The following is a 27,718-nucleotide window of genomic DNA, read 5'->3' as shown; positions in this document are numbered from 1 at the left end:
ATTGCAGACGAGGCATTCTGCGTCATTAAAAATATTAATACAAAACAAAAATCATTTTCAAATTCTTCCCTCCACATATTTGCTGTACAACTGCAAAATCTTTTCTGTGTACCCAAAAATAAACAAATAAAGCGGCATCAACCTGCTTGCATGAAATTCAGTACAAGACTGAAGTAAAAAAATCAAAACATTTGCTCTCTTACTTTGCGTTCGGGTCGCGTGTGTGTGATTTGCCGAAAAACTTCGTAACCAAATCAAGTCCCACGAACGGCCATGCTGTAGGGGTGTAGGATTGAGATAGTTTTGGAAATTCGTACCTTTGGGTACGAAAAGTACTAAATGGTACTAAATTTGGTACAATTTGGATTTGGATGAACGGATAGAGCTGGAATTCTGAAATTTGGAACTAAGATTACTGCCGGACAGTAGAATTGAATTGTTGGAATTAGGAATTAAGATTACTGTAGGAGTGTAGTATTGAGGAAATTTTGAAAAGTCGTACGTATGGGTAAGAGATGTACTAAATGGTACTTAATATGGTACAATATGGATTTGGGTGAACGGGTAGAGCTGGAATCCTGAAATTTTTGTTTGGGAAAGAAATGGTACTAAGTTTGATACAATTTGGATTCGGGTGAATTAATAGAGCTGGAATCCTGAAATTTGGAATTACGATTACAGTCGAAGAGTAGGATTCAGATTGTTTTGAAAAAGCAAACTTATGGTTACGAAAAGCACTAAATGGTACTAAATTTAGTACAATTTGTATGTAGGTGAACGGATAGCGGTGGAATCCTGCAATTTGATAGTATGATTATTGTAGCCCTGTTGCGTTGAGGAAGTTTTGAAAATTGGTACGAAAATTATAAATTGTTCTAAATTTAGTACAATTTTAATTTGGTTTAACGGATAGAGTTTGAATCCTGAAATTTTGAAGTAAGATTACTACTAAAGTGAAGGATTGAGGTAGTTTTGGAAAATCTTACTTATGGGTACGAAGAGTTCGACTTGATAGTAAGTTTGGTACAATTTGGAATTGGACGAACGGATATAGCTGGAATCTTGAGATCTGTAATTATTATGGAATTTTCTGTAATTATTTTGTATTAATGTCCGTGTATGGATGAGTTAGGGTGTGTATTGGTGTGCAACGGTGATCTCGCTGTTAATGTGTAAGGGTGAGATACGGCTGATCTTTTTGAAAATCGAACTTAAGGGGTACGTACAGTACTAATATAAAAATAAATATTTATTAAAATTGGTATTAGTGCGACCAAATTTTCAGTGTTTGTCATTTCCATATTATATATTGTTTATTTGTTTTTTTATATCCTTTCCGCATACGAAGTAGCGGGCATTTTGCTAGTATATATATATATATATATATATATATATATATATATATACATATATATGTGCCCGCTGCTACATAGACCGTTCTAGTCTCCTTGATCTAGGAGCTTCTACAATGTTCAGGCGAACTGCTAACCAATTGGCAAATACACACATGTACGCCCATACAAACAGACCGGTGAGTGTTTACAACTAGTAATGGGGCTGTCCAAGTAAATAAGGGAGAGGAGAAGGGGTTACAATGCAGAAGCATAATCGAATAGTCACAATAAATAGAAAGAAGGAGTACAACAACAATAGCTAAGTAACAGTGTAAATTAAGGCTAAGCAATAATTTCATAATTGCAGTAATATTTGTTGTTGCAGAAATAAATAAGAGAGAGAGAACTGAAGGCGTACAAGAATAACAAGATCAAAGGAACAAAGAAAAGTTGTGATGGCAACTCTTATAGATTAATTGTTGTTGTAAATTCTATTTAAATGAACTAAATGCTTTATGAAAATTTACGTTACAATTCAAATTCTTAAATTAACAGAAACTCGTCTAAATTAACTTAAATCTACCAATTACATTCTTAACAATATATGTAACAATAACAATATATTAAAAAAATCTTTATGAGACCTATCTTATTGAAATAATAAGCTTCTTACAAAATGTTACCTCTATAATTCCATTTGTAAAAGCGTGAAATTATCGGGCATGTTCTGGAATTCACCGTGTATCCATTTCACATCACACATGCACTTCACCTGCGAAAGCAATTGATGTTCTGTATTTCTCGTGAAAAGAGCTTTCATATTTCACGAAAGAACTTTGGAAAGCTTTTTTACAGCTTTCAAACTTCATCATTAACAATGAAAAAATATCAGTCTGTGTTAGCGCATCAACGAATACACATGCGTGTGTGGGTATGTACGCTTTGTTCTTTTGATTGTTTACGAAACAGACGTAAACAAAGAAACGAACTCTTACAAGAACGCGTACATGTTGAATTTAGTACTTCAAGAAAAGATACATTTTTAAATCATATTTTGTTAAGAAAATTAAAAATTTTTTTTAATGCTCATAAAAAACAAATTAAATTTTAGTTCTATGCAATTTTTTGTAGAAATTTTCAATTATTTTCTTTAAAAAATTTTTTTAGGTGTGTTCGATACACGTGAGGTGCAGAGGTGAATGCCAGAACATGCTCGTATATATGTATGTATGTATGTATGTTTAGCTTAAGGCCTTAGTAGCCAGAGCTAAGGTATACATTATATTTGTAATTATGACTTATAAATATAATTGTTAATCTTTATAAATAAAAATTAAATGTCGTTCGTTGGTACTGGCACCTGTTGAGAACGGCTGGATCGATTTGGATAGTTATTTTTGTGAAATGTTCGCCATAACCCGCTTAGGTTTTTATGCAAAGAAAACTTGACCACGCCCATTGCAGTTCTGCAATGCAGTTTTTAATTTTATCTGTCATAACAACATATTTGCTTTTCATTAAAATTTTTATTATTTTGTAATCTAATTTAAAATCATTATCAAAGCGTTCTGGACCAATTTGTTCTCAAATCGCGCCATTTCGGACCATATTAGGATTTTTTGACACTATTGCAATTTTTGATTTTTCTTTATAAACTCGTGAATTTTATGTTTACATATATTTTTTTAACCTATCGGACAAGAGAATATGGGGTAATTTGCAACGAATTCGCGAAAGTTAAAGGCTGTTTTTGTTGACTTTGCCTGTGAGAATTGTATTTTTTCTATAAATATTTATTCAAACAAAGCAAATTCAAAATTATAAGTAGAAAAAGCATCAAAAGGGTTTTAGTAATCAAAGTTGGTGCGGAGACTTTTTTCACCGAATCGATCTTAGAAACACGTTTTCATTATTAGGACAAAATTCCCCATATGGTACTGTTGTTGTAATTTTGTAGAAAACAAATACGATTCTCACAAGCAAAGTCAACAAAAACAGCCTGTAACTGTCGCGAATTCGTTGCAAATGACCCCATATTCTCTTGTCCGATATGTTAAAAAAATATATAAACATAAAATTCACGAGTTTATAAAGAAAAACCAAAAATTGCAATAGTGTCAAAAAATCCTAATATGGTCCGAAATGGCGCGATTTGAGAACAAATTGGTCCAGAACGCTTTGATAATGATTTTAAATTAGATTACAAAAAAATAAAAATTTTAATGAAAAGCAAATATGTTGTTATGACAGATAAAATTAAAAAATGCATTACAGAACTTCAATGCATTTGGTGCGGAAACTTTTTTCGCGGTAGAGAAAAATTGACACCGTATTTCATAATAGTTTTTCATGCTCTACACGGCTATGTGGTGGTTTTTTTTGGTTATATCCCTAATAATACTTTTCTGGCCAAAGATTATACCCCAGTTGGTCCAGATCAAAACAAAGGGGATCAGTATGTCAATCCTAGATATCTATACAAACGAACTCCTGATGTTAGTCGGAGTTCACCCTCTTGACCCTGGCCCTACCATGGTCTCAATGGCAACATATTGATGAGACCCCTAATGCACTATTTTTCCCCCTAGCCTACCTCACCACAGTAAAGAAAACATTTTTAATTTAGAGTTTCATCTTGTTAATTAATCCAAGATATATTTAAAAGAATAACTTCATAAAAATATATAAATGGAGAAAGTATAGTAAAAATACAATTTATAATTCATTTTATGAATGTTCTGTGGAATGATAACAATATAACATAACACGCTAAAGTTTTTTCAAAACAAGACTTAACATGTTCAGCAAAGGGGCAAAAAAACCTCAATTTTAAATTTAAAAATATTTGGAAATTAACTATAACTCCTTTCCTGGAACAAGGATCTTGAAATTATTATCGAAATACGATTAAGCAAATAAAACAGAATAGCAAGATGGGAAAGTCATAGATTTGAAAGGAATTCCTGTTTTGTGCGAAGAAAAGAGCTATCTAACTAATCCGGTATAATTTAAATGGATCTTGATCCTATATAAAATTAGATAAATTAGGTAACAATGATAACTATTTTGGCAATTTGAATGGGATGGTAATGTCGTTTTTATTACATTTCTGGAGGTATTCAATACAATCAATATACTCTTAAAGATTTGTGATGGATTTAGGCCACCTTTTGGACTATTAAAAGGATGATAATGAAAGTGTAATTTTTCCCTGCGGGGAAATAATATAGTTTAAAAGTAGTTTATAACTAGTATAGTTTAAAAGTAGTTTATAACTAGTTTACAAATAACCACAGCTGGTTATTTTTCGATTATTTTTCATTACGACTAATAACTATTTTAACATGGGGATGAGCTAGGCAGTGGGCAATTTTCCTTCTCTACACTACCTTTAACTAGTTATAAACCAATTATTTTTAACTAATTTATATCTAACTATTTGTTGGCTTTTTATAGTCAGTTTAAAAATTGTGTTTATGTCTTAAAAAGCGTGAAAAAACATATTGTATTTCTTTTAATTTTCTCTTTTATCTTTGACTTTTTATTTTGACACCAGTTGTTTCCCAGTTATGTTTCCTTGTTGTTCGTTTTTTGATATGTCGAGTCTATCAAAACTAGCTTGTATATTTGTACGTTGCATTTATATCGAAATAATTACGAAAGTGTATATGAGAATTATTTGCGTCGAAAACACACTATTGAATATTCAACTGGTTGATCTCTAAATGACTTTTCAACTAATTTATAGTTGGTTGTAGAATAATTGCTCTGTAACTGACTATTTTAAAACAGGTTGATAAGTTGAAAAGTAATGCAGAGATAGTGAGTTGTCCATTTTTTTAGTTTTCAATCTGGTTGATATATAGATGACTTTTCAACCAATTTGCAGTAAGTTGTAGAATAAATGCATTTATAACTAACTATTTTTTCAACCAGTTGAGAAAAGTCCCGCAGGGATACTTCTGGTTTTTACTTAACCCTCCCAGTCCATTTGTCGAATATATTTGACAACATATAACAATGTTTTTACATGGGCAGAAATTATTTTTGACACTACTGAAAGGGTTAAAAACTTATCTGACTCCTTGTCTGGTATTTTAAATATAAGTTATGCAATTTTCGCCGGTGTTGGGATTCGAACCCCAAGTCTTCGGATTGCAATGACGACTACTGGCAGGTGTTGACGACACATGGTTAAATCAGTGTTTTACCGTGCTATCGCCTAATTAACGGGAATTCAGGAATTCAATTTATAAAGGGAAGTGGGCACGATCATACGATCATCTATTTCTGGAACAAAGCGGACTAAAGATGCTGGTGAACAACAGATGGTGTTGGACACGTGTAAGCTCACACAATATACAAATTTGACCAAAATTATATGGACACTGGTTGGTAACAAGGCCCAGTGGTTTTTCTTTTTGGCAATATAGGAAAATCACCTCAATAGGAAAGGCGATCTCTTCTTAATTGTTATACAACAACGATGGCCCTAAGTAGAAAAATTCCACATCGATTGCCACCAATGCATATAGAGAAGTAGGCAAATCTAAGGGAATATAACTATGCTTGCATCAACCTTACAAAGTTATTCATGCCAAGCCTTATCTTAATACGAAGAATTTACGATTGTGGTTATGAGAACAGGTAGAATACGTATCGCTTCGATAGTCTGTGTGACCCACAATTCTTTTCAGATCCTTTGAGTGATAAAAGTTTATCTATAAACTAGCAAAAAACAAGTAAAAAAGTGTCAGTCGGCTTTGCCCACAGAGATATACCCTCAGCTAATGTTAATTGAAACTTTCATCTGCGGACTGGTCGAATGTATTTAGAGTCTCTTCAGAATTTTGTGGCCCTTTTTGAAAATTTGAACTTGCCGGCAAAAATGTGGATTAGGAATTAACACAAATGTTGAACTTTTGTGGGAAGCTACCATTAGGGAGGACCGATATGGGTCAATTTGGAAGTTAAACTAAATTTTGACAAAATATTAGGAGATCCAAAGTTTGGACCAAATTGGTTGCACCATTCAGGTGATATCGTCCTAAAATTTTAGTGACATTTTTTAAATATTGGGGAGAAGTACCGGAAGTTGGGGACCGGTGTTGCCCCATGAAACTAAGTTTGGATAAAATATGACCAAGACCAAATGTTGCACCAAATCGGTAGAACAGTTCGAGAGCCACATATGGTGACATAGGGTTTTTTACACCTTTCCGGATGTTTTCCCAAGAAATATGGACGTGCCCCTGAAAAAACTAATGGAGGTAGCGAATGCAAATCGCTGCAACAAAAATCAAGGTGATTCGAGAGTAGGTTAAAGTGAACTTATCCGAAGTTTTGTGTGGGAGGTACCAGAAGGAGTAGACAAATAAATATATTCCATATTCGAACCTGATCTATATCTGGTAGATATATTAGGATGTGCAGAGTATGGATTACATTGGTTACTCCCTTCAAGAGTTATCGTGCGCATAATTTTTCCGAACATTTTTGAACTTTTGTGAGGGACGTACCTGAAGGAGTAGACCGATATGGTTTAACTTCGAACTTAAACTATATTTGGACAAAATATTACGAAGGCCAAATTTTGGACCGAATTGACAGATCCGTTCGAGATTTATCTTGCGCTCCAACCACTACACACGGTGTCATAGGGTTTTTTGCTCCTTTCAGGTTATTTTCTCAGGAAACTTGTACCGTCGTATGGGGGCAGCGAATACAAGTTGTTATAACAAAAATCAAAGCGATTCGAGAGCAGGTCCTAAACTAAACTTTTCCTAAATTTTGTGTGGGAGGTACCCGAAGGAGTGGACCGATTGAGTCCATATTGGAACTTCATCTATGTCTGGTAGAACTTTCAGTATGTACAAAGTGTGGGCCAAATCGGTTACTCCCTTCAAGAGTTATCGTGCGCACAAATTTTCTGATACTGGTACCATAAAAAGAGAATATGTTTTTAACGGAAAAATAAAAATGAAGAAAGAAGAAAAACCACATTGGTCCTGTCCGCGATTGAACCACGGTCCTTCCGACCGGTAGACTAGCACTCTAAAGCATAGCCGACCAAGAAGAGCGAGCGCTTAAATTGTTTATGTGTGGGTAAAAGAAGAGCGAGCGCTTAAATTGTTTATGTGTGGGTAAAATTACACTGACAGAACAGGGAGATGATTTTCATATTGAGTGTGAAATGAAAAAAAAAATTATTGTTGGCGTGTTCGCTTTGTATAACTTAAATTAAAAATAATATAAATAACTTCATAATTTGAAGAGTATTTTTCTTCATATTTTATTTTTTTTTTATTTATTTATTTATTTTTTTTTTTTTTGAGAGAAAAAACAAATTGTATATAAAAATGATTTTTAAGACTTTCTAAGCCTAAAAAAACATTTTTTCTATGAATTTCCCTAATGACTCGGTGCGGCGGACTATTGTGGACCGAGATAAAGGCACCACTTTGAAAATGTCTTCCATTTTTATACCAGTATCTCCACCGTGGTGCAAAGGTTAGCACGTCCGCCTTGCACTCAGAAGGTCTGCGGTTCGAATCCCAGGCCAAGCAACATCAAAATTTACAACGGTGGCATAATTCCCCCTCAGTAATGCTGGCGACATTTTCTGAGTATTTCAGCCATGAAAAACTTCTCTACAAGTGGTGTCGTAAGACACGCCGTTCGGATTCGGCGATAAAAAAAGTAGGTCCCATATCATTGAGCCAATATGAATCGGCGTGCACTCATTGATATGAGAGAAGTCACACTTGTCCCTTCGGGGATGTTGTGGGAACATATGTATGTATCTCCAAAAAAGGTAATACTGACATAAAAACTACTTTAAAACCCCCCCCCCCCCCCCATCATCAAAAGGTCTACATTTCTTGGCCAATTCCAAAGCAATCTTATATGAGGCCTTGATTGTGGCATTATCATAATTGCCTTTGTCTTTTATAATATTAAGACTCCTATTATTATTTGTTAAATTATCTTTAAGCTGTCATATTATTTTTTTCGCTCATTTCCCGTCATTAAATGATATTTTGTATGCGTATTATAATGACGCCAGACGAGGCAGCCTGCGTCATTAAAAATATTAATACAAAACAAAAAATCATTATCAAATTCTTCCCTCCACATATTTGCTGCACAACTGCAAAATCTTTTCAGTGTACCCAAAAAAAAGCGGCATCAACCTGCTTGCATGACATTCAGTACAAGACTGAAGTAAAAAATTAAAACATTTGTTCTCTTAGTTTGCGTTCGGGTCGCGTGTGGGTGATTTGCCAAAAAACTTCGTAACCTTAACAATATTAACGAACGGGTTTGCTCTAAAGTATAGATACTTTCTAAGAATAGCTACTGAAGTATTTGGCAACGGCTTGTCTAATTACGGACTTGTATTTGTAGGAGTATGCCTTATCAAAGAATATACTTTAGCCAAATGTACTTTACTGTTTTCATATATATAAGAAGTATGCTTTGATTTCGTTTACATATAAATAATATAGTATGCTTTGATTTTATAATATAAGTTTTGTGAATACATATGAAAAATAAAGTCAATTCAAATTCAGTTTTTCAAATTATCGGTTGTGTGTTAATTCTCTCCTCGACGATATACTGTTTGAATGCAGCGAGTGGATGGTTTTACATTTTCTAGTGGGTACAGTTGAGGAATTTTTACGAATAAGAAGAAGCATTCTTAATTTAGCTAAAAATAGCAATCATAGCAAACAATTTTGTCAACGCAAGTATGTTTGGTATGTACTCGTAGAGATATTCGGTGTGCATAATTTCCCACAATCTACACGTAGAGAAAAAATATTTTTCGGTTTTGTTGGAACAAAAATATCTATTTTGGTTCCAAAAATGTGTTTGTTTTGTACAAACATTGTAATCCAAATCCAAAAATACCATCTTTTGTTCCGAACATAGAAAACAAAAACAACTTTAGAATTTCCGCAATATTGTAAAAATCGTTAACAATACCGATTGTAGGAACAATCATAATCTAAATTTTTTACAAAACATATTGCCAGCCCTGAAAACCAGATACTAAATTTTTTGATTTGAGTGTATATACTTCTCATATACACTTTCCACACAACTTTGATATAAATATCGCGTATAATATTACGAGCATTGATGAACGCAATACATGGTTTGCTACTTTAGCTGACAACAAAGACAAACAAAAAGCCACAAGCAGCCACCACAACATAGGAATAATTAAACACCATAACAAACATGAAAAGGAAAGTAGAATGAAATAAAGAAGAAGAATGAAACAAAACAGAAACAAATAAAAACAAGAGTCTCATTGTTGGTATACATACACACAAAAACAAAGATAAAGGCAGCATGTCATACAAACACCACAACTCACCAAAATTGTTTTTTCAACACGGCATTGAATAGCGAGAGAAGAGAAAAAAATTTTCGAAGAAAAGAGAGAAATATTGTTCAGTTGACACAAACTATTTTTGGATTTAACAAAAACGATTGTTGGATTCACAATACTATATAAGGAATCCAACAATATGTTAACAATACATATTTTGCTCTTGGAATATTGTTGGATCAAACATATTTTTTTCTCTGCGTGTATATAAATAAAAATGTCGTTCGTTGGTAATGGCATCAGTTTAGAACGGCTGGACCGATTTGGATAATTCTTGTTGTGAAATGTTCGCCATAACCTGACTTAGGTTTTTATGCAAAGAAAATTTGACCACGCCCAATTTTTTCAATGCTCAATTTTTATCTTTTCTACAAAAACTATTGAACCGATTTTTCTGAAATTGTCAGCGAATGTACAGAGATGGCCCCGGTTAAAATGGGCTACAAATTTTGTTGAATTTCGGAGGGGCGAGGTACTTCCCCTATAGGCTATTACTTTAAAAATGCTATATCTATATAAATATCAAACTTTGTTTGTTGGTAAAGGCATCAGTTTAGAACGGCTGGACCGTTTTGGATTATTCTTTTTTTTTTTTTTTTTTTTGAAATGTTCGTCATAACCCAACTTAGGCTTTTATGCAAAGAAAATTAGACCGCGCCTGCCTTAACGCTCAATTTTTTTTTTAAATTTTTTATTTTAATCTTTTCTACAAAAACTACTGAACCGCCTTTCCTGAAATGGACAGGGATGGGATGCGATTTTTAAAAAAAAAAACGGTATATTTGCAAAAATTACGATTGTATCGGTTTATTATTTTTTAATTAATCTACAATCCAGATACTTCTTTGGGGCCAAAAACCCGACCACGCCAGCTTTTTTTAATTATATTATACCTCCAATACTACTGAACCAATTTCCATGAAATTTGCAAGAAAAACTCAAGATTTGCCGTTGTTATGTATTTTTTATGAATTTCGGAGGAGATGGGGTACTTTCCCCACGCCTTTCTTTTAACAGCTATATGTATAAGCCAAACTTATGATTATATCAGTTTCAGCAGAAATTTTGGGAGGCAATGGGGTTGTGTGTACCATAGGTACATATTTGGAGCCAAAATACAGGCCACGCCCACTTTTTTAAATATGTTATATATTAAATACTGATGACCACACCCACTCTTTTCAATAAAGTTTTTCCAAAGCAACTGAACCTAATTTCTTTCGTTCCGGTGTTCCAAAATGCTATATATTTGTAGACGAATTTCGGTGGCCTATTGTTTTATAATCGCTATATTTGCTAAACTTATGAATGCATCGGCTTGAAAATTAATTTTCGAGACAACGGTGGTTGCGCCCACGATTAGGAAAAACGATACATTTACAAATTTCCTTAAATCGTGAGGTTCAACGGTCAATCAGCCATGAAAAACTAAAACATAACAAACAAATCTCAATAAGCGGAAGAGAGAATAAACAGCATCAATGGGCGAAAAAATCCGACAAAATCCGTAAGAGAAAAGGAAGGTTACAGACAAAATCTGTTGATAAATTTAAATTTTGAATTGTCAAGCATAAAGTCCATAAAAAGTTGACAATAAAACTCATTACGACGGGCCAGCAACGCGGACCGGTGTCTGCTAGTAAATATATAAAATAAGATAACATTTAAAATAATACGAAATAGGCTGGTGTACGTTCCGCTTTTTCAGTTTTTTACTTGAATTGTATTGACAAATATTCCAGGTTTGGTTGGGCGCATTTCAACAAAAGTTTCTTTTGTTAATGAGTTTAAAGTTCATGCTTACTTGTTTTAAATATGTTATATTTTGAATGGTAATGAAGCAATTTTCATGAAATGTTCAGAAAATGTTCTGGAACGTGCCATTCCTATGTTTTTAAAATGTCATATTTTTAAAACCTATGAACGCATCTGTTTGCTAGGATACTTCTATATGCGGAAGTACCCACAACAACACAAAGTGCCACAACAAAATGTCAACATTGCAAACAAAGAAATACCGTTGAGGGATATAGAAATTTATTTCCCTCCAATGCACTTGGCAGGTTGTATGCAGTTCTTCCTTTGAACGCACAGTTTTTATCTTCCTCTACTTATAATCAATTTCAACATCTTCGTACTGACAATGGAATTGTATCCCACAGTTATCGTGAAGTTTTTGAAATATTGGTAGAAATTTGGAAACCCGATAGTCAGAAACTTGAACAGCAGCAAATTCCTTTCAAATGGGTATGTCTGGTTACGCAAGTTGTTACAGAAAATTGTCTGTTAACTCACTTTGTTTACAGTTCTTCATTGAGAACGAATCGTTTAATATGATGAGATGGTTCTGGACAATTCTGTAGAATTGTTTATCGTTACACATAACAGCTGTCGGCCATAAATAGAAAGGGTCGGTAATAAAATATCTTTGTTCCTTATCACCCGCAACGCACACACTGCGTGGAGTGCATATACCTTTAGGCACATCGTGCATTAGTAAATAAGTGCATGTGTATTGTTTAGTGATTAGAGATTTAAGGTCTAGTTGTATCGAAGTATTAAAATAAAATTGAGTCTCTATAAAACCATCAAACAGACAACATCAGCCCGAGTGTTTTCTTTTCTTGGGTTTTTTCCTTAGTTTTTCTTGGGCTGCATTTTAGTGATGAGGTTGAGGAGTCGACCTCATCAGGTTCGTTGTTCGTAATAACTTAATGCGAGAATACAAGACTCCTATATTTGAGGTAGTTTTCAAATTACATGTTAAAAATGTTATAGGCAAAATCTGAGTTTTTTATTAAACACATATCCTGCAATATTGTTAACTTTTAGTTTGCCCTGATCGACATAGTCACAGCTGTCAAAAACTTCGGAGCTATACAGGAGTGTTGGAATTAAGTAAGATTTTGCTAGTAGTATGTGAATTTCCATGGGAGTGGCTGATTTGATGGTCCAAAAATTGCCTAACATTGCATGTACTTTTCGGGCAACTATATCAATGTGACTTGACCAGGAAAGTTTTTTTATTAAATACCACGCCAAGATTAGATAGCGGCATTAATTTTTAAGAAATCGATTTGAGTTGATTTTTTTTCTCGCAATATGAATGCATTTTGATTAAGATGGATTTACCTTCAGATTGTTGTTTTCAGCCATTCATGGTTAATATTAAGAAAGGTTGTTTGCAAGTCCCTTGTATTCGCTCCCGGATATAATCGAACATAGTCTGCATACATATGGCATTGACAGTGGTTTAAACTGTCGGGAAGATAATTTATATATGCTAAATAGGAGGAGACCCAAAACTGATCCTTGGGGAACGCCATTGTAAACAAATAACTGCGAGGATAACTTTTTGGAATAAAATACGGTTTGTGATCTATTGCTCATGTGTGAGTTTATAAGGTGGCAAGCACAGGCGAAGAAGTTAAATAGTTCAAGTTTTTCAAATAGATTTGAATTATTAACTGTGCCGAAAGACTTGTTGTGGCCGAAAAGTACCGGGAATGAATGCAAATTTTCTAATAATAATTTAAATTTAAATAATTTGTTATAATTGTAAAAAATTATTATATTTAAAGCATAAATTTAAGTATTTAGTATATTCGTAAGCATAAATTTATGTATACGGTATAAAACCAAAATCAATCAGATCAATTACTCCCATCAACAGGGACGTACGCAGGATTTCATTTCGGGGGGGGGGGGCACAACTTGACCAAAAATAATGAAAAATTCAAATGTTGTGTAGCGTTACGTAAAGCTATTTTAGGGGGTTATGGCCACTTATAAGCATGAGAAAAGCCATTTTCATGCATTTTTTTTATTAAAAATCTATTAAACCTTAAGTTACCTTCTTTTTTTTGAAAAATTTTACATTCAAATGCCCGTTTATAAAGCACTGTTTTTACTAAAGCAGTTTGCGGTACCCACTGTAGTTTGAAAAAGAATAAACCGATCAGCATATATTTTTGTGGGATCATTACGAACCTAATAATATTGTCCATTATCGAAAAGCAATTAAAAAAATTAATTTTTAAAAATTTTGAACAGTTAAAATCAATATTTCGATTTTAACAAAAACAAAACACCGTACAATATTGATATTTTTTCTGATTCCGTCAGCAGTTTTTTTAAAGACTCTCTCGGTTAAGCACATGATTTATGTGTACAATAGTCCCACAAAAACATACAAAGTGCCACTTCGAGCTAAAGGCGTTTTTAGTTTCTATGCTACATACAAAACACAATAAATGTTTCCCTTCGAAAGCTCATATCTCGGTAAATTTTTGTCCGATGGACTGGAAATTTTGGCACATATTCTATTCTATATTCTATTCTATATTTTATATGAAATAATGGTACAAAGTATATAAATTCAATAGAAAGAATTCATAATATTTAGTCCCAATTTACATTAGGCGAGTTTACTTGCGGCAAGTCTCAGTTTGTAGGAGAGACACGTAAGGGGTATGGAAGTGGAAAAAAATTGCTCGTACCGGCAATTTTCAGGCAATTCCTTTTATATTTTTCGTTTTTGACACTATTTTCATTGTTTTGAAAACAAAACTTGCAGAAACAGAATTGCCTGTATAAACGCAAGAGGCAAGTTTAAAAGAGAACGAAAAAAATTGCCGCAAGAAAAATCGTTTAATGTAAATTGGGACTAAGGATACAATTTTAAATATTTACAGAGTAGGATATTTAGAATTGAAAATAGACAATATCGGGCCACGTTCGGTAATGTCGCCATGTAAAATTTATTGAAGTACAGTGGCGGCCATATAATTAAGAACGACATCGTATTAAAAAGTATTTGACTTGCTACGTTCCAAATATTTGAATATTTATATGGAACAAAATTTGTAAATAAAGTACACGGTAAGCACTTTCAAATAAAGCCAAAACATGTTTTAATTCTCCCTCGTTTATATGAAAGAAAACACGATTTGTCAAAATAGTCATAAATCGACCTGGCCACATAATTAAGAACGATATAAGTAAAGGTTATTTAAGGTAATTTTCATACACAATATGTGAATATATCGTTATGTATTTTAGAAATAATTTACTTTAATTCATTTTTAGTATCAAATGTCTTTCAATTGTACATATTATTGCTTCTAAGTTTGATAATTAGGGCATACATAACGTTTTCCAAAATTTGCCCATAATTTGACGAATTTATTTTATTTTTGGGACCTAAAGCCACAGTTTTGGCTTCCTCTCATTCCCTCGATGACGCTCTAAACGATACCCTGTGATTGTCGTTCCATAGTCGGCGCTTACTTACCCTTAAATTGGCTTTTATCCCACTTCTTTGAGTCCTTGACGAGGGAATTGTCTGGGAAATAGTTTCGTAAGAGCCATTTCCACCTTATAAAGCGGTAGGATTTTTGTCTGAAGGAAGTAAACAGGAAATGAATGAAGTTCAAAAATGTTCGGAAAAATTGTTCGTATGGTAACTCTTGAAGGGAGTGGCCGAATTGGTCTATACTTTACACATCCTAATATATCTACCAGATATAGATCAGGTTCAAATATGGACTATATTTGTCCACTCTATCCGGTACCTCCCACACAAAATTTCGGATAAGTTCACTTTAAGACCTGATATCGAATCACTTTGATTTTTGTTGAAAGCAACTTGCATTCGCTGCCTCATTTACAATGGTAAAAGTTTTTTTAGTCCATACTTCTTGAGCAAACAGCCCGAAGAGTGTAAAAACCCCCTGTTGCGGCTGGAGATCCACTTCCATAACGGTCAATGTCGATCCATTCCTTTTAGTATCTCCTCCGCAATACTTTTGATCTTTAATCCTAATCAACATTTTTGTCTGTTCAAACGCCAACAATTTTTAAAACCCCGTAAATACATACGTATTTTGGGAAAAAATTGTTTCAATATACACAGGCTGAGGGTATATCTCTGTTGGTTTCAGGAAGCATAAACTTGTCCACGAAAAGTAGGATATCGCTGTATACAAGATTACAAAATGTCCAATGAATCATCGACCAGTCTTTAAACTGCAGTTATGTTAGACTTGTATAAGAGACCTGAAGATGTTGTCCAAACATATTCTCTTGGACCTTGATGTACTTTTGGAAGTAATCTTGCGAACCATATTAGGTTCGATTTTAGACCGAATCGGTTAGTCCCTTCGACCATTTTAGTGAACATTTTTGAACTTTTATGGCGGAGGTACCGATATGACTTAAATTTAATTTGGACAAAACATTACGAGATCCATAACTTGGACCGAGAGTCATTTTATTCAATAGATTTTTTTATATATTTCCATTCCCATATAACTGAACTCGTTATTTTTGTTATAACCGGATGAGTTTTAAGCCTCGAGAGCTCTATACAGTTCGAATAAATAATACACATGGGGTATACCCAGCCAACAATTTTTGCCGATGGCTCTGATATCAGATTTTTTCCGAGATTTCGTAACCTTTCTTTCCGATTATTTTCCGAGTGCTCTGCACAATCTCGGAAGGGAAATTTTGATTTGTTTTCTTTGCGATTAGTTTCCGAGGACTCTGCACATAATCTGAAAGAATTTTTGATCTGTGTATGGTGAAATAAAGAATAAAAAAATTCGCATTAAACATCCGAACATTTTCCGAAATATAAATCACCGGAATTTTTTCCGATTTTCGGATAAAACCTTACGAAAATATTCAGATTTTTTTTCCATATATCGGATTAAATATCCAATAATGTTCCGAATTTTTTTTCCGAATATCGGATCAAACATCCGATAATCTTCCGAATTTTTTCCGATTTTCGAACGTTCCTTCCGAGTTTTTTCCGAAATTGTGCAGATAATCGAAAATTCCCTTAAAATTTCCCTTTTTTTCATTCGAGTTTTTTTGCGAATTAGTTCAGAATTCGGAAAGAAACTCTAATATTCCTTCTGATAAAACTTTCCGAATTCGTGGGCACCTTCACACAATTTTGTTCCGATTTCTGAACGAATTCGACATCAGAATCGCATACTTGTGCAGAGTTTCATTCCGAATTCGAAAAAAAATCGGAAAAAATTGTTAGCTGGGAATTAGGAATTAGCATTGATAATGGTATGATATGACATGAAGAAGTAATTCAGATTTTATTTGAAGCTTCTCTCAAAAACAGCTTACAAACAAAAATTTTTAAAATATTTTCTTACAAAACTTGTTAATGATGTACATTTTCTGTTCAGAAACTTAAGAAAATATAAGTTTTAATTTGAAATCTTCAAATATACAAACATTTTTATGAAAAAAAAAATATAATAACTAGTTACAGTAGCTTAAAAAATTTTGTTCGACCAAACCATTTCGGGGGGGGCCCGGGCCCCCCGTTCCCCCCCCCCCCCCTGCGTACGTCCCTGCCCATCAATGATGTAGTGAAGCGACAATAATAATGACAATCAGTTTACGGCTTCATTGTATGAGTGGTCAACCACATGTGGATGAGAAAGACGAAATATGTTTTTTACATTTATTCGCTAAAATAGGCAATATTTTTCGTCATTCGCCATACAAAAATAAATGACGATAGCTGCGTCATTTATTCTAAACAACGCACGAAAACACCATACTGTTAGAAGCAACCCTGTTTTTTGTCATAAACTGCAGAAAAATGCAACTGTTTTATAAATAAATGTTCAATGTGGTGCAGCGAGTGGATGGTTTTACATTTTCTAGTGGGTACAGTTGAGGAATTTTTACGAATAAGAAGAAACATTCTTATTTTAGCTAAAAATAGCAATCATAGCAAACAATTTTGTCAACGCAAGTATGTTTGGTATGTACTCGTAGAGATATTCGGTGTGCATAATTTCCCACAATCTATATAAATAAAAACCAGGAATGAATGCAAATTTTCTAATAATAATTTAAATTTAAATAATTTGTTATAATTGTAAAAAATTATTATATTTAAAGCATAAATTTAAGTATTTAGTATAAGCATAAATTTATGTATACGGTATAAAACCAAAATCAATCAGATCAATTACTCCCATCAATGATGTAGTGAAACGACAATAATAATGACAATCAGTTTACGGCTTCATTGTATGAGTGGTCAACCAAAGGTGGATGAGAAAGACGAAATATGTTTTTTACATTTATTCGCTAAAATACGCAATATTTTTCGTCATTCGCCATACAAAAATAAATGACGATAGCTGCGTCATTTATTCTAAACAACGCACGAAAACACCATAATATTAGATGCAACCCTGTTTTTTTTTTTGTAATAAACTGCAGAAAAATGCAACTGTTTTATAAATACATTTTCAATGTGGTGCAGGTCTTGCTTTGGAGCTAAGCATATCTGAATATTGTCTCTATTCCTTTTCAAACTATGAATTATGTTTACCCAATCAATCCTATATTATATCTATATAAACATTATCTTGTTCATTACACGTTTTTTTAAATCAATAACCCACACTCTCATTTATAACATTAAGTTGTTGTCATGTGGGATCCCAAAGAAATAAAAAAACGTTCTGGAGGCTTTAAACAAGTCCCGAATGATGAAAACACAAAATGCTTCTACGGCTTCTTGTTCTTGGAAGTCAGCTGGGGAGTAGTTTTAAAACATTATCGACTACATCGAACATGGATTTGTCAACCGCAGACTATTCGTATAGAATTCGTTTGAATATGTTTGGTTGATGTCAAACTTGCAGTCAAAAATCCCTCCCAACAATATTTCTAATAAGTCTGCACGCAGGTACAGGAGCTCTCGACCTAACATCTGTAGTGCGATTCTCTAACTCATTTTTTGAGTTACCGACAAATGTCGGTAAAATTAAAAGGCAAAATTATGAATGAAAAGTTCAATGTTGGCAACACAGTTGCTATCGGTAAAACTTTAGGGCCACTTTGTTTTGGTAGCTAACTTACCGAAAAATGTCGGTAATTACCGAATTTATTAGCATTTTAATTTTACGGATTCTTGTCGGTAACTCAAGAAACGAGTTGGAGAATCTTACTGCTGCTCGAGCTGGGGAGCTGGTTAGATCCCATTCCTCAAGGCATCCGTACACTGCTAGGTCTAGTTTCTGCCCTGAGCTACTATCAGTTTCAGGAACACCTAGGACTTCTTCTTTACCCCCATGTGATACCAGAACAGCAACCCGATCTTTCTGCTCTGGCAATAGCCTCATTTTGAGGTATCTTAAGATTTTCTTGAAGTTGTTGCGTGCGTTTTTCACGGTTTATTCTCCGCTGTTCTCGGATAAAGCTTCTAGAGATCTTATATTTGTTGAGTTCGTATCCGAGAGCTTCCACTGTAGCCAAAATGATACGAGTAACGTTCCTATAGGACACCTTACAGGGGTCCAGCACCAATGACAATTTCATGTTTAAGATTTTCTTGAAGCCACGCTTGAGTCTTTTCGGGACAAATGGTCCTTCAGATTCTACGATGTGTTTAGCATCAAAACAAGACCTAGACCTCATTAAAAATCTATTGAAATACGAAAACTTTGACAAACAAATATTAGAAAAAGGAAATAACAAAATGATAAATCATCTGGGGTATCTTAAGGCCTGGGTACATAAGCTGCCTCGCCTTGCTTGCTTCTGATAAATGAATAAAAAAGAAAAGGTAAACTTTGTTCGAAAATTGGCTCGGCCTTCTTTATTCTTTTATTATTATTAAGGCCTTTAGTCCTGAACTTGTTAGCATGACATTGTTTGATCCTAAAGTGCAAAACGCCGTAAAGAGGCAAATGGCGACAAAAATCTTACCAAAGCAAAGATGGAAATTTTTCCAGAAATATTCGACCCAAACTTACAAAAGAGCAACTGCCGAAATTCCTAGAAAAGGTCTACCTGACGTAATTAAAAGTGAGACTTACTTGTTGTTCAAGAGATTAAACATTCACTTGAAATTTTGTAAAAAAGAACCTGCAACTTGGCCGCAGAACTTCAACTACCAAGAGGCGCAAAGGATGGTAAACAACTTCGAGCTCATCACAGATTACAACCAATTAATTACAAATGACGAACAACTAAAATAATGCGTTCTCCAAGATGAGAGAACAGCAATTTTGGAAGCTCATCCGGACATTAACCCAACACATTCAAGCGATTTCTATATGAATAGTCTGCGATTGACAAATCTAAGTTCGATGTAGTCGAGATCGTTTTAAAACTACTTCCCAGCTGACTTCCCAAGAACAAGAAGCAGTAGAAGCACTTTGTGTTTTCATCGTTCGAGCCTGGTTTAAAGCCCCCAGAACGTTTTTGTCTTGTTTATTTGGTATCCCACACGACAACAACTGAGTGTTATAAACGAGAGTGTGGATTATTGATTTTACAAAACGTATAATGAACAAGATAATGTTCATATAGATATAATATAGAATAGATTGGGTAAACATAATCAATAGGTTGAAAAGCAATAGAGACAATAAATTGAGTTTAATACAAAAAATAGTGAAAACGATATTCAGAAATATTTTTTAGATCCATAACAAGACCCAAACCGCATTAAAGATATATTGAAATACGAAAGGCATTCACAAAGAAATACAAAATGATAAATCATCCGTGGTATCTTAGTCCTGAACTCGTTGGCCAGGCTTTGTTTGATCTGATAGTGCAATTTGAATTTTATATAAAATGTTTGATATATTATCAAATTTTATATTTTTGCATAGTTTAAAAATAAAAAATGGTATTACAATATCATATTTTTATACCCTAAACCACACTGTCGTAAGGGATCTCAATTAAATGGCAAACAATCTTCATTTAGAACACATTTTTGACGATTTTTCAACTCTTATTCACAATTTTACGGCTTTTTCGACCAAACTGTTTGCATATTTTGCATGTTTTTGTGCATGTTTCTGATATGACCCCAAATATCGAAAAATTGGCCCTTAAAACGCCTAGATCCAAAATTTGTCCAATCGGATAAGAAATAAAAACATGCGAAAATCCGATATCCAATGATGATGCAAAAAAATATACGAAAAAGCAAGTCATTTGTATGAAAAATGCATTGTTTGTTTTCGAAGTCGAGTGACTTGACCACGCAAACACAAAAGCTGAACCAGCTGAAAACGCAAAAACTTTTTGTGCGACATCTGTTAGGATGAGAAAATGAAAGCTGCCGTTGTCTATAACTTTATTTGTCTATGGATTACTTAATTAGTATTTCTCACCGATCTACTAAAATAGAACAGCTCTAAGAAACATAACGAATTTTCTTCGTTCTCAGCAGGTTATAGATAAGTTCGACTGTGCTAACTGAATGAAGTGTGTAATACTTACTGTCCACTTTCCAAAGCTTCGTTAACTGTTTTCTGTACCTCCAACAACATATAATACATTTTGTCCTGCCAATCAGTATCACTAGGCAAATATATTTTAGATACTTTCACGCGTTTCGTTACTAGCTCATCAAATATTTTGGGATATACCGAGAATATATCCGCCAAACTTAAAAAGAACAGGTTATTGCTCATGGTGTTCGTCCGTAATTAAAAACAAACCGTTTATACTGAAGATTGTGTTTGAACTAAATTTCGATAAAGGACAAAATACCCGACGAGGAACATTACAACTTTTCGTGCTTAACACCAATTTAATATCTATGGAAAGCACAAACACAAATATATTTATACGTATAAACGAACTGCTTTATCATGCAATCATCAATTTATGTATCACCTATCACTTATTGAATTGGATCCAAAGCAAAACCATTTATCGATTGCCGTTACAAAATATTATGCTAATGTAGCTTATAAAAGTAATTTTGTGTAGTATTTAGCGTGTTCTTCAAACAAATAAATGGGACGGTGTTGTGGTTTATTTTTAGATATTGCAGAAGATTCCAATTCGAGTAATCAATCGCGTATTGTATATACATATATACAAAAATATTTATATATAGTGAATATATTTCTATAATACATAACAGTTAATGTTGTTGTATTTATACAGACTCACATACTAAATTTTTGAAGATGAGTGTTATAGCATATAAATATGTATGTAATTATATACCTATTTAGACAAAATGAAACACAAAAACATTTAAATATTGATTGGTATTGGTTTTGTCATCATTAAACGCGATACACATTAGAGCTTTTGTGCCGGGTTAACAATCTTCATCAGGGTTTATTTTGACGTATACGTATACATATGGTAAATATTAAATTTCCTTTACAATTACATAGAAAAAAAAATTAAAAACTTTTTTGGCGAGCACATCCCCTATTTTTGGTACATGGGTTACGAAAAAAATCGTGGTTTCAAATCTGTTCGCGATCACAAAATTGGATGCTGCACTCAAAAGTTATACGCGGTTTTACTCTCTTATAAAGAAAAAATAATTAAAAATTCCTATTGTGTTGTAATAAGAACATGTATATGTGAATCGTTAGCAGCATTTGATATCTATCCGTAGATGCTAAAATAGTTGCTAAATTTATTTTTATTTTCGCGGAAAATCAAAAAATATTGAAGAAATCTTGGAATAAATTTTATTTATTCTAAATCAGAGTCCAAAAAATCTCTAAAAAAATAATTTAAAAAGACCAAAATGATAAAGATCGCGTTTATAACATGCATATTACAGCAACAACAAAGAACGGAAACTTATTGTTGGAAATTATTTCGAAAATATATTTTTGGTTAAATACGAAAAATTTGAAAAATTAATGTTGGGAGTTATTCTATTATTTCGCTAAATTTCGATCCAAATCCTGAAGTATTTTGCTTAAACTTCTACGAGAAAAGTAATTAGTCATCGTGAAAGTATATTTGCTTTCTGTGATAAGCAATAGAAATAAGAAGTAGAGAGTAATATTGAAATTACAATCAAAGAAAAAACATAGAAGTTAGAAACCATATAATTCGCGAATTGGTTTAAATCGGTTGAGGTGCATGTGCTTTTCGGATACAGGGAGTCCATGTCTATCAACATGCATGGATTTTCCCATGTTTCATTCAGCGGCCAAAATGTGCCATCAGTTGCATCTTACTATTCAAAAAACCTTCAAGTGGGCAAAAATTGCGCGATGTGCATATGATTATAAGGTGCATCCGATTTCAATGGCCGCCTATTACAAATACGTCAATAAAAATTATTTTAGACAGATTCGTCAAGAACTGCGGATATGCCACCGCATTCTATTTTGGGATAAATAGGGATATTACTCCTGAATCTTAGTAATTTGTGACACACCTTTTTGGCAAATATTATAATCGCGTATAAAGGATTACGTTTATGCAAAAATAATCAAAGAAAATCGCGGTTCAATTCGCGGAATTGTCAAAATATACTTTTGCAGATTTTCTTACTTTCAAGGTATCTATATCCGGCGTTTTAGTGGATGGATTCGACCGCGGAAGAGCCCATTAGATCCAGCACGTAAAAAAACTAAAATCACGCGGGGTTCAGGGGTACCTGTACGACAATTTTAAATTTTAAAGCCAAAAAATAGTTTTTTTCAGAAAATTTACGCACCAAATTTTCGCCTTTGGACTCCTATTACTAGGAAGCTGTACGGAGCACACTCATGAGATATACATCGAACGACGTGGAATCGCGAGTTCTACAATCCTATAAACTAGTTTGGATTATTACCAAAAGTCATACACTAGAACCATGTTGCCCAAGGGGTATTGTTTAATTCGTTTTTTGAGCACAGGTTCGAATTTTGCGTGGTTTAGCCAGAAATCAAAAAATAACACAAAAAAACATGTTTACTTCAACACATTTATCCCATTTTTTTATATTACCACCAACGCAGCTTCCACGAAAATTATTTGTTATGGTCCATATTATGAGATCGTGGCTAAAACACTTCAATTAATATAAATATATTCATATTTTATAAAATATATTAACAGTTCGCGACTTATTAAATGGTGAACCTCAACTTCAACGATTGAAAAACTTTTTTGAATATTACCATATGTATGTACATATATGCAAACGCATTATTAGAACCACTTGCAACACGAAAAACACATTCGTTAGTGATAAGTAGACATCGGATTGTGCATATTTTTTTTTTAATAATAATGATACGAAGATTCTGATTGCAGCAAAATTCGGGTCCGAAAATCGTCATAAAAGTCGTAAAAATTGTCAATAAAATTTGCAAAATCATCAAAGTCTTCAAAGTGTTCTAAATTAAGAGTTTTAGCAGTTTAACGTAATTTTTTAGCAGATTATTTTATTATTTATAAAAATATGGTTATACAGTGCCGCTCAAAACATTTGAAACTCAGGTGTCTATATCACATTCAATCTATTTTTAGGGACATTTTGAGTTTTGAAATATATTTGTTTTTGTTATTTGATTCTTTATTGCCCCTATTTTAAAGATTTAGAAATGATTATTCAGTTATGTTACAAAAACGTGTGAAATATCGGAGGAAAACATATTTTAGCCAGCTCAAAACAGCCGAAAACAAGACATGTCTAATTTTTTAAGAAAAACTTAAATTAAAAGCTTTGCTAAAATAATAATTTTGATTTTTCAAAATAGTCTGGCTTAATCCCATTGTTGCTGTTTTAATATTTAAAACAACTAATTTATTAGTGGAGAAGGTTTGGAGAAGTTTTGGCATTGTTCGCCAAGGGGTAAGGCAGGGAAGACTAGTTTCGTTGAAGAAGTTATTGAAAACTAACTTCGGTGGAGAATAGAGGTGGGCGCGTGTCGTGCCGTGAGTAGTGCGTGTTCGTGCCTTCTCGAAAATCGCTGTGTTTATGCGTGTCGTGCCGGAATAAATTTTTGGCCGTGCGTGAACGTGCTTTTTGTGTTTGAACTAAATTTCGATAAAGGACAAAATACCCGACGAGGAACATTACAACTTTTCGTGCTTAACACCAATTTAATATCTATGGAAAGCACAAACAAAAATATATTTATACGTATAAACGAACTGCTTTATCATGCAATCATCAATTTATGTATCACCTATCACTTATTGAATTGGATCCAAAGCAAAACCATTTATCGATTGCCGTTACAAAATATTATGCTAATGTAGCTTATAAAAGTAATTTTGTGTAGTATTTAGCGTGTTCTTCAAACAAATAAATGGAACGGTGTTGTGGTTTATTTTTAGATATTGCAGAAGATTCCAATTCGAGTAATCAATCGCGTATTGTATATACATATATACAAAAATATTTATATATAGTGAATATATTTCTATAATACATAACAGTTAATGTTGTTGTATTTATACAGACTCACATACTAAATTTTTGAAGATGAGTGTTATAGAATATAAATATGTATGTAATTATATACCTATTTAGACAAAATGAAACACAAAAACATTTAAATATTGATTGGTATTGGCTTTGTCATCATTAAACGTGCCGGGTTAACAATCTTCATCAGGGTTTATTTTGACGTATACGTATACATATGGTAAATATTAAATTTCCTTTACAATTACATAGAAAAAAAAATTAAAATCTTTTTTTGGCGAGCACATCCCCTATTTTTGGTACATGGGTTACGAAAAAAATCGTGGTTTCAAATCTGTTCGCGATCACAAAATTGGATGCTGCACTCAAAAGTTATACGCGGTTTTACTCTCTTATAAAGAAAAAATAATTAAAAATTCCTATTGTTTTGTAATAAGAACATGTATATGTGAATCTTTAGCAGCATTTGATATCTATCCGTAGATGCTAAAATAGTTGCTAAATTTATTTTTATTTTCGCGGAAAATCAAAAAATATTGAAGAAATCTTGGAATAAATTTTATTTATTCTAAATCAGAGTCCAAAAAATCTATAAAAAAATAATTTAAAAAGACCAAAATGATAAAGATCGCGTTTATAACATGCATATTACAGCAACAACAAAGAACGGAAACTTATTGTTGGAAATTATTTCGAAAATATATTTTTGGTTAAATACGAAAAATTTGAAAAATTAATGTTGGGAGTTATTCTATTATTTCGCTAAATTTCGATCCAAATCCTGAAGTATTTTGCTTAAACTTCTACGAGAAAAGTAATTAGTCATCGTGAAAGTATATTTGCTTTCTGTGATAAGCAATAGAAATAAGAAGTAGAGAGTAATATTGAAATTACAATCAAAGAAAAAACATAGAAGTTAGAAACCATATAATTCGCGAATTGGTTTAAATCGGTTGAGGTGCATGTGCTTTTCGGATACAGGGAGTCCATGTCTATCAACATGCATGGATTTTCCCATGTTTCATTCAGCGGCCAAAATGTGCCATCAGTTGCATCTTACTGTTCAAAAAACCTTCAAGTGGGCAAAAATTACGCGATGTGCATATGATTATAAGGTGCATCCGATTTCAATGGCCGCCTATTACAAATACGTCAATAAAAATTATTTTAGACAGATTCGTCAAGAACTGCGGATATGCCACCGCATTCTATTTTGGGATAAATAGGGATATTACTCCTGAATCTTAGTAATTTGTGACACACCTTTTTGGCAAATATTATAATCGCGTATAAAGGATTACGTTTATGCAAAAATAATCAAAGAAAATCGCGGTTCAATTCGCGGAATTGTCAAAATATACTTTTGCAGATTTTCTTACTTTCAAGGTATCTATATCCGGCGATTTAGTGGATGGATTCGACGGCGGAAGAGCCCATTAGATCCAGCACGTAAAAAAACTAAAATCACGCGGGGTTCAGGGGTACCTGTACGACAATTTTAAATTTTAAAGCCAAAAAATAGTTTTTTTCAGAAAATTTACGCACCAAATTTTCGCCTTTGGACTCCTATTACTAGGAAGCTGTACGGAGCACACTCATGAGATATACATCGAACGACGTGGAATCGCGAGTTCTACAATCCTATAAACTAGTTTGGATTATTACCAAAAGTCATACACTAGAACCATGTTGCCCAAGGGGTATTGTTTAATTCGTTTTTTGAGCACAGGTTCGAATTTTGCGTGGTTTGGCCAGAAATCAAAAAATAACACAAAAAAACATGTTTACTTCAACACATTTATCCCATTTTTTTATATTACCACCAACGCAGCTTCCACGAAAATTATTTGTTATGGTCCATATTATGAGATCGTGGCTAAAACACTTCAATTAATATAAATATATTCATATTCATATTTTATAAAATATATTAACAGTTCGCGACTTATTAAATGGTGAACCTCAACTTCAACGATTGAAAAACTTTTTTGAATATTACCATATGTATGTACATATATGCAAACGCATTATTAGAACCACTTGCAACACGAAAAACACATTCGTTAGTGATAAGTAGACATCGGATTGTGCATATTTTTTTTTTAATAATAATGATACGAAGATTCTGATTGCAGCAAAATTCGGGTCCGAAAATCGTCATAAAAGTCGTAAAAATTGTCAATAAAATTTGCAAAATCATCAAAGTCTTCAAAGTGTTCTAAATTAAGAGTTTTAGCAGTTTAACGTAATTTTTTAGCAGATTATTTTATTATTTATAAAAATATGGTTATACAGTGCCGCTCAAAACATTTGAAACTCAGGTGTCTATATCACATTCAATCTATTTTTAGGGACATTTTGAGTTTTGAAATATATTTGTTTTTGTTATTTGATTCTTTATTGCCCCTATTTTAAAGATTTAGAAATGATTATTCAGTTATGTTACAAAAACGTGTGAAATATCGGAGGAAAACATGTTTTAGCCAGCTCAAAACAGCCGAAAACAAGACATGTCTAATTTTTTAAGAAAAACTTAAATTAAAAGCTTTGCTAAAATAATAATTTTGATTTTTCAAAATAGTCTGGCTTAATCCCATTGTTGCTGTTTTAATATTTAAAACAACTAATTTATTAGTGGAGAAGGTTTGGAGAAGTTTTGGCATTGTTCGCCAAGGGGTAAGGCAGGGAAGACCAGTTTCGTTGAAGAAGTTATTGAAAAATAACTTCGGTGGAGAATAGAGGTGGGCGCGTGTCGTGCCGTGAGTAGTGCGTGTTCGTGCC

The 27,718-nt window shown here is 33.1% G+C and overlaps 1 protein-coding gene across 2 annotated transcripts in view; it reads right to left on the bottom strand.

The window, feature by feature from the left end:
* LOC141400731 (putative methyltransferase NSUN7) overlaps positions 1 to 21,276 on the bottom strand; it is a 617,414-nt gene extending 596,138 nt beyond the window's left edge. Inside the window, exon 1 of one of the 2 annotated variants that reach the window (XM_073980175.1) lies at positions 21,028 to 21,276. In XM_073980175.1, coding sequence (XP_073836276.1) covers positions 21,028 to 21,221 — 194 coding nt within the window. In that variant the 5' untranslated portion in view covers positions 21,222 to 21,276. The remainder of the gene's footprint in view (positions 1 to 21,027) is intronic. The other variant, XM_073980177.1, reaches the window with a different exon arrangement.
* Between the last annotated feature and the right edge of the window lie 6,442 nt (positions 21,277 to 27,718).

The sequence above is a fragment of the Musca autumnalis genome, unplaced genomic scaffold (genome assembly GCF_047663935.1).
Source record: "Musca autumnalis isolate F117 unplaced genomic scaffold, ASM4766393v1 scaffold_4, whole genome shotgun sequence".
Lineage (NCBI taxonomy): Eukaryota > Metazoa > Arthropoda > Insecta > Diptera > Muscidae > Musca > Musca autumnalis.
This window is presented reverse-complemented; position numbering and strand designations above follow the sequence as displayed.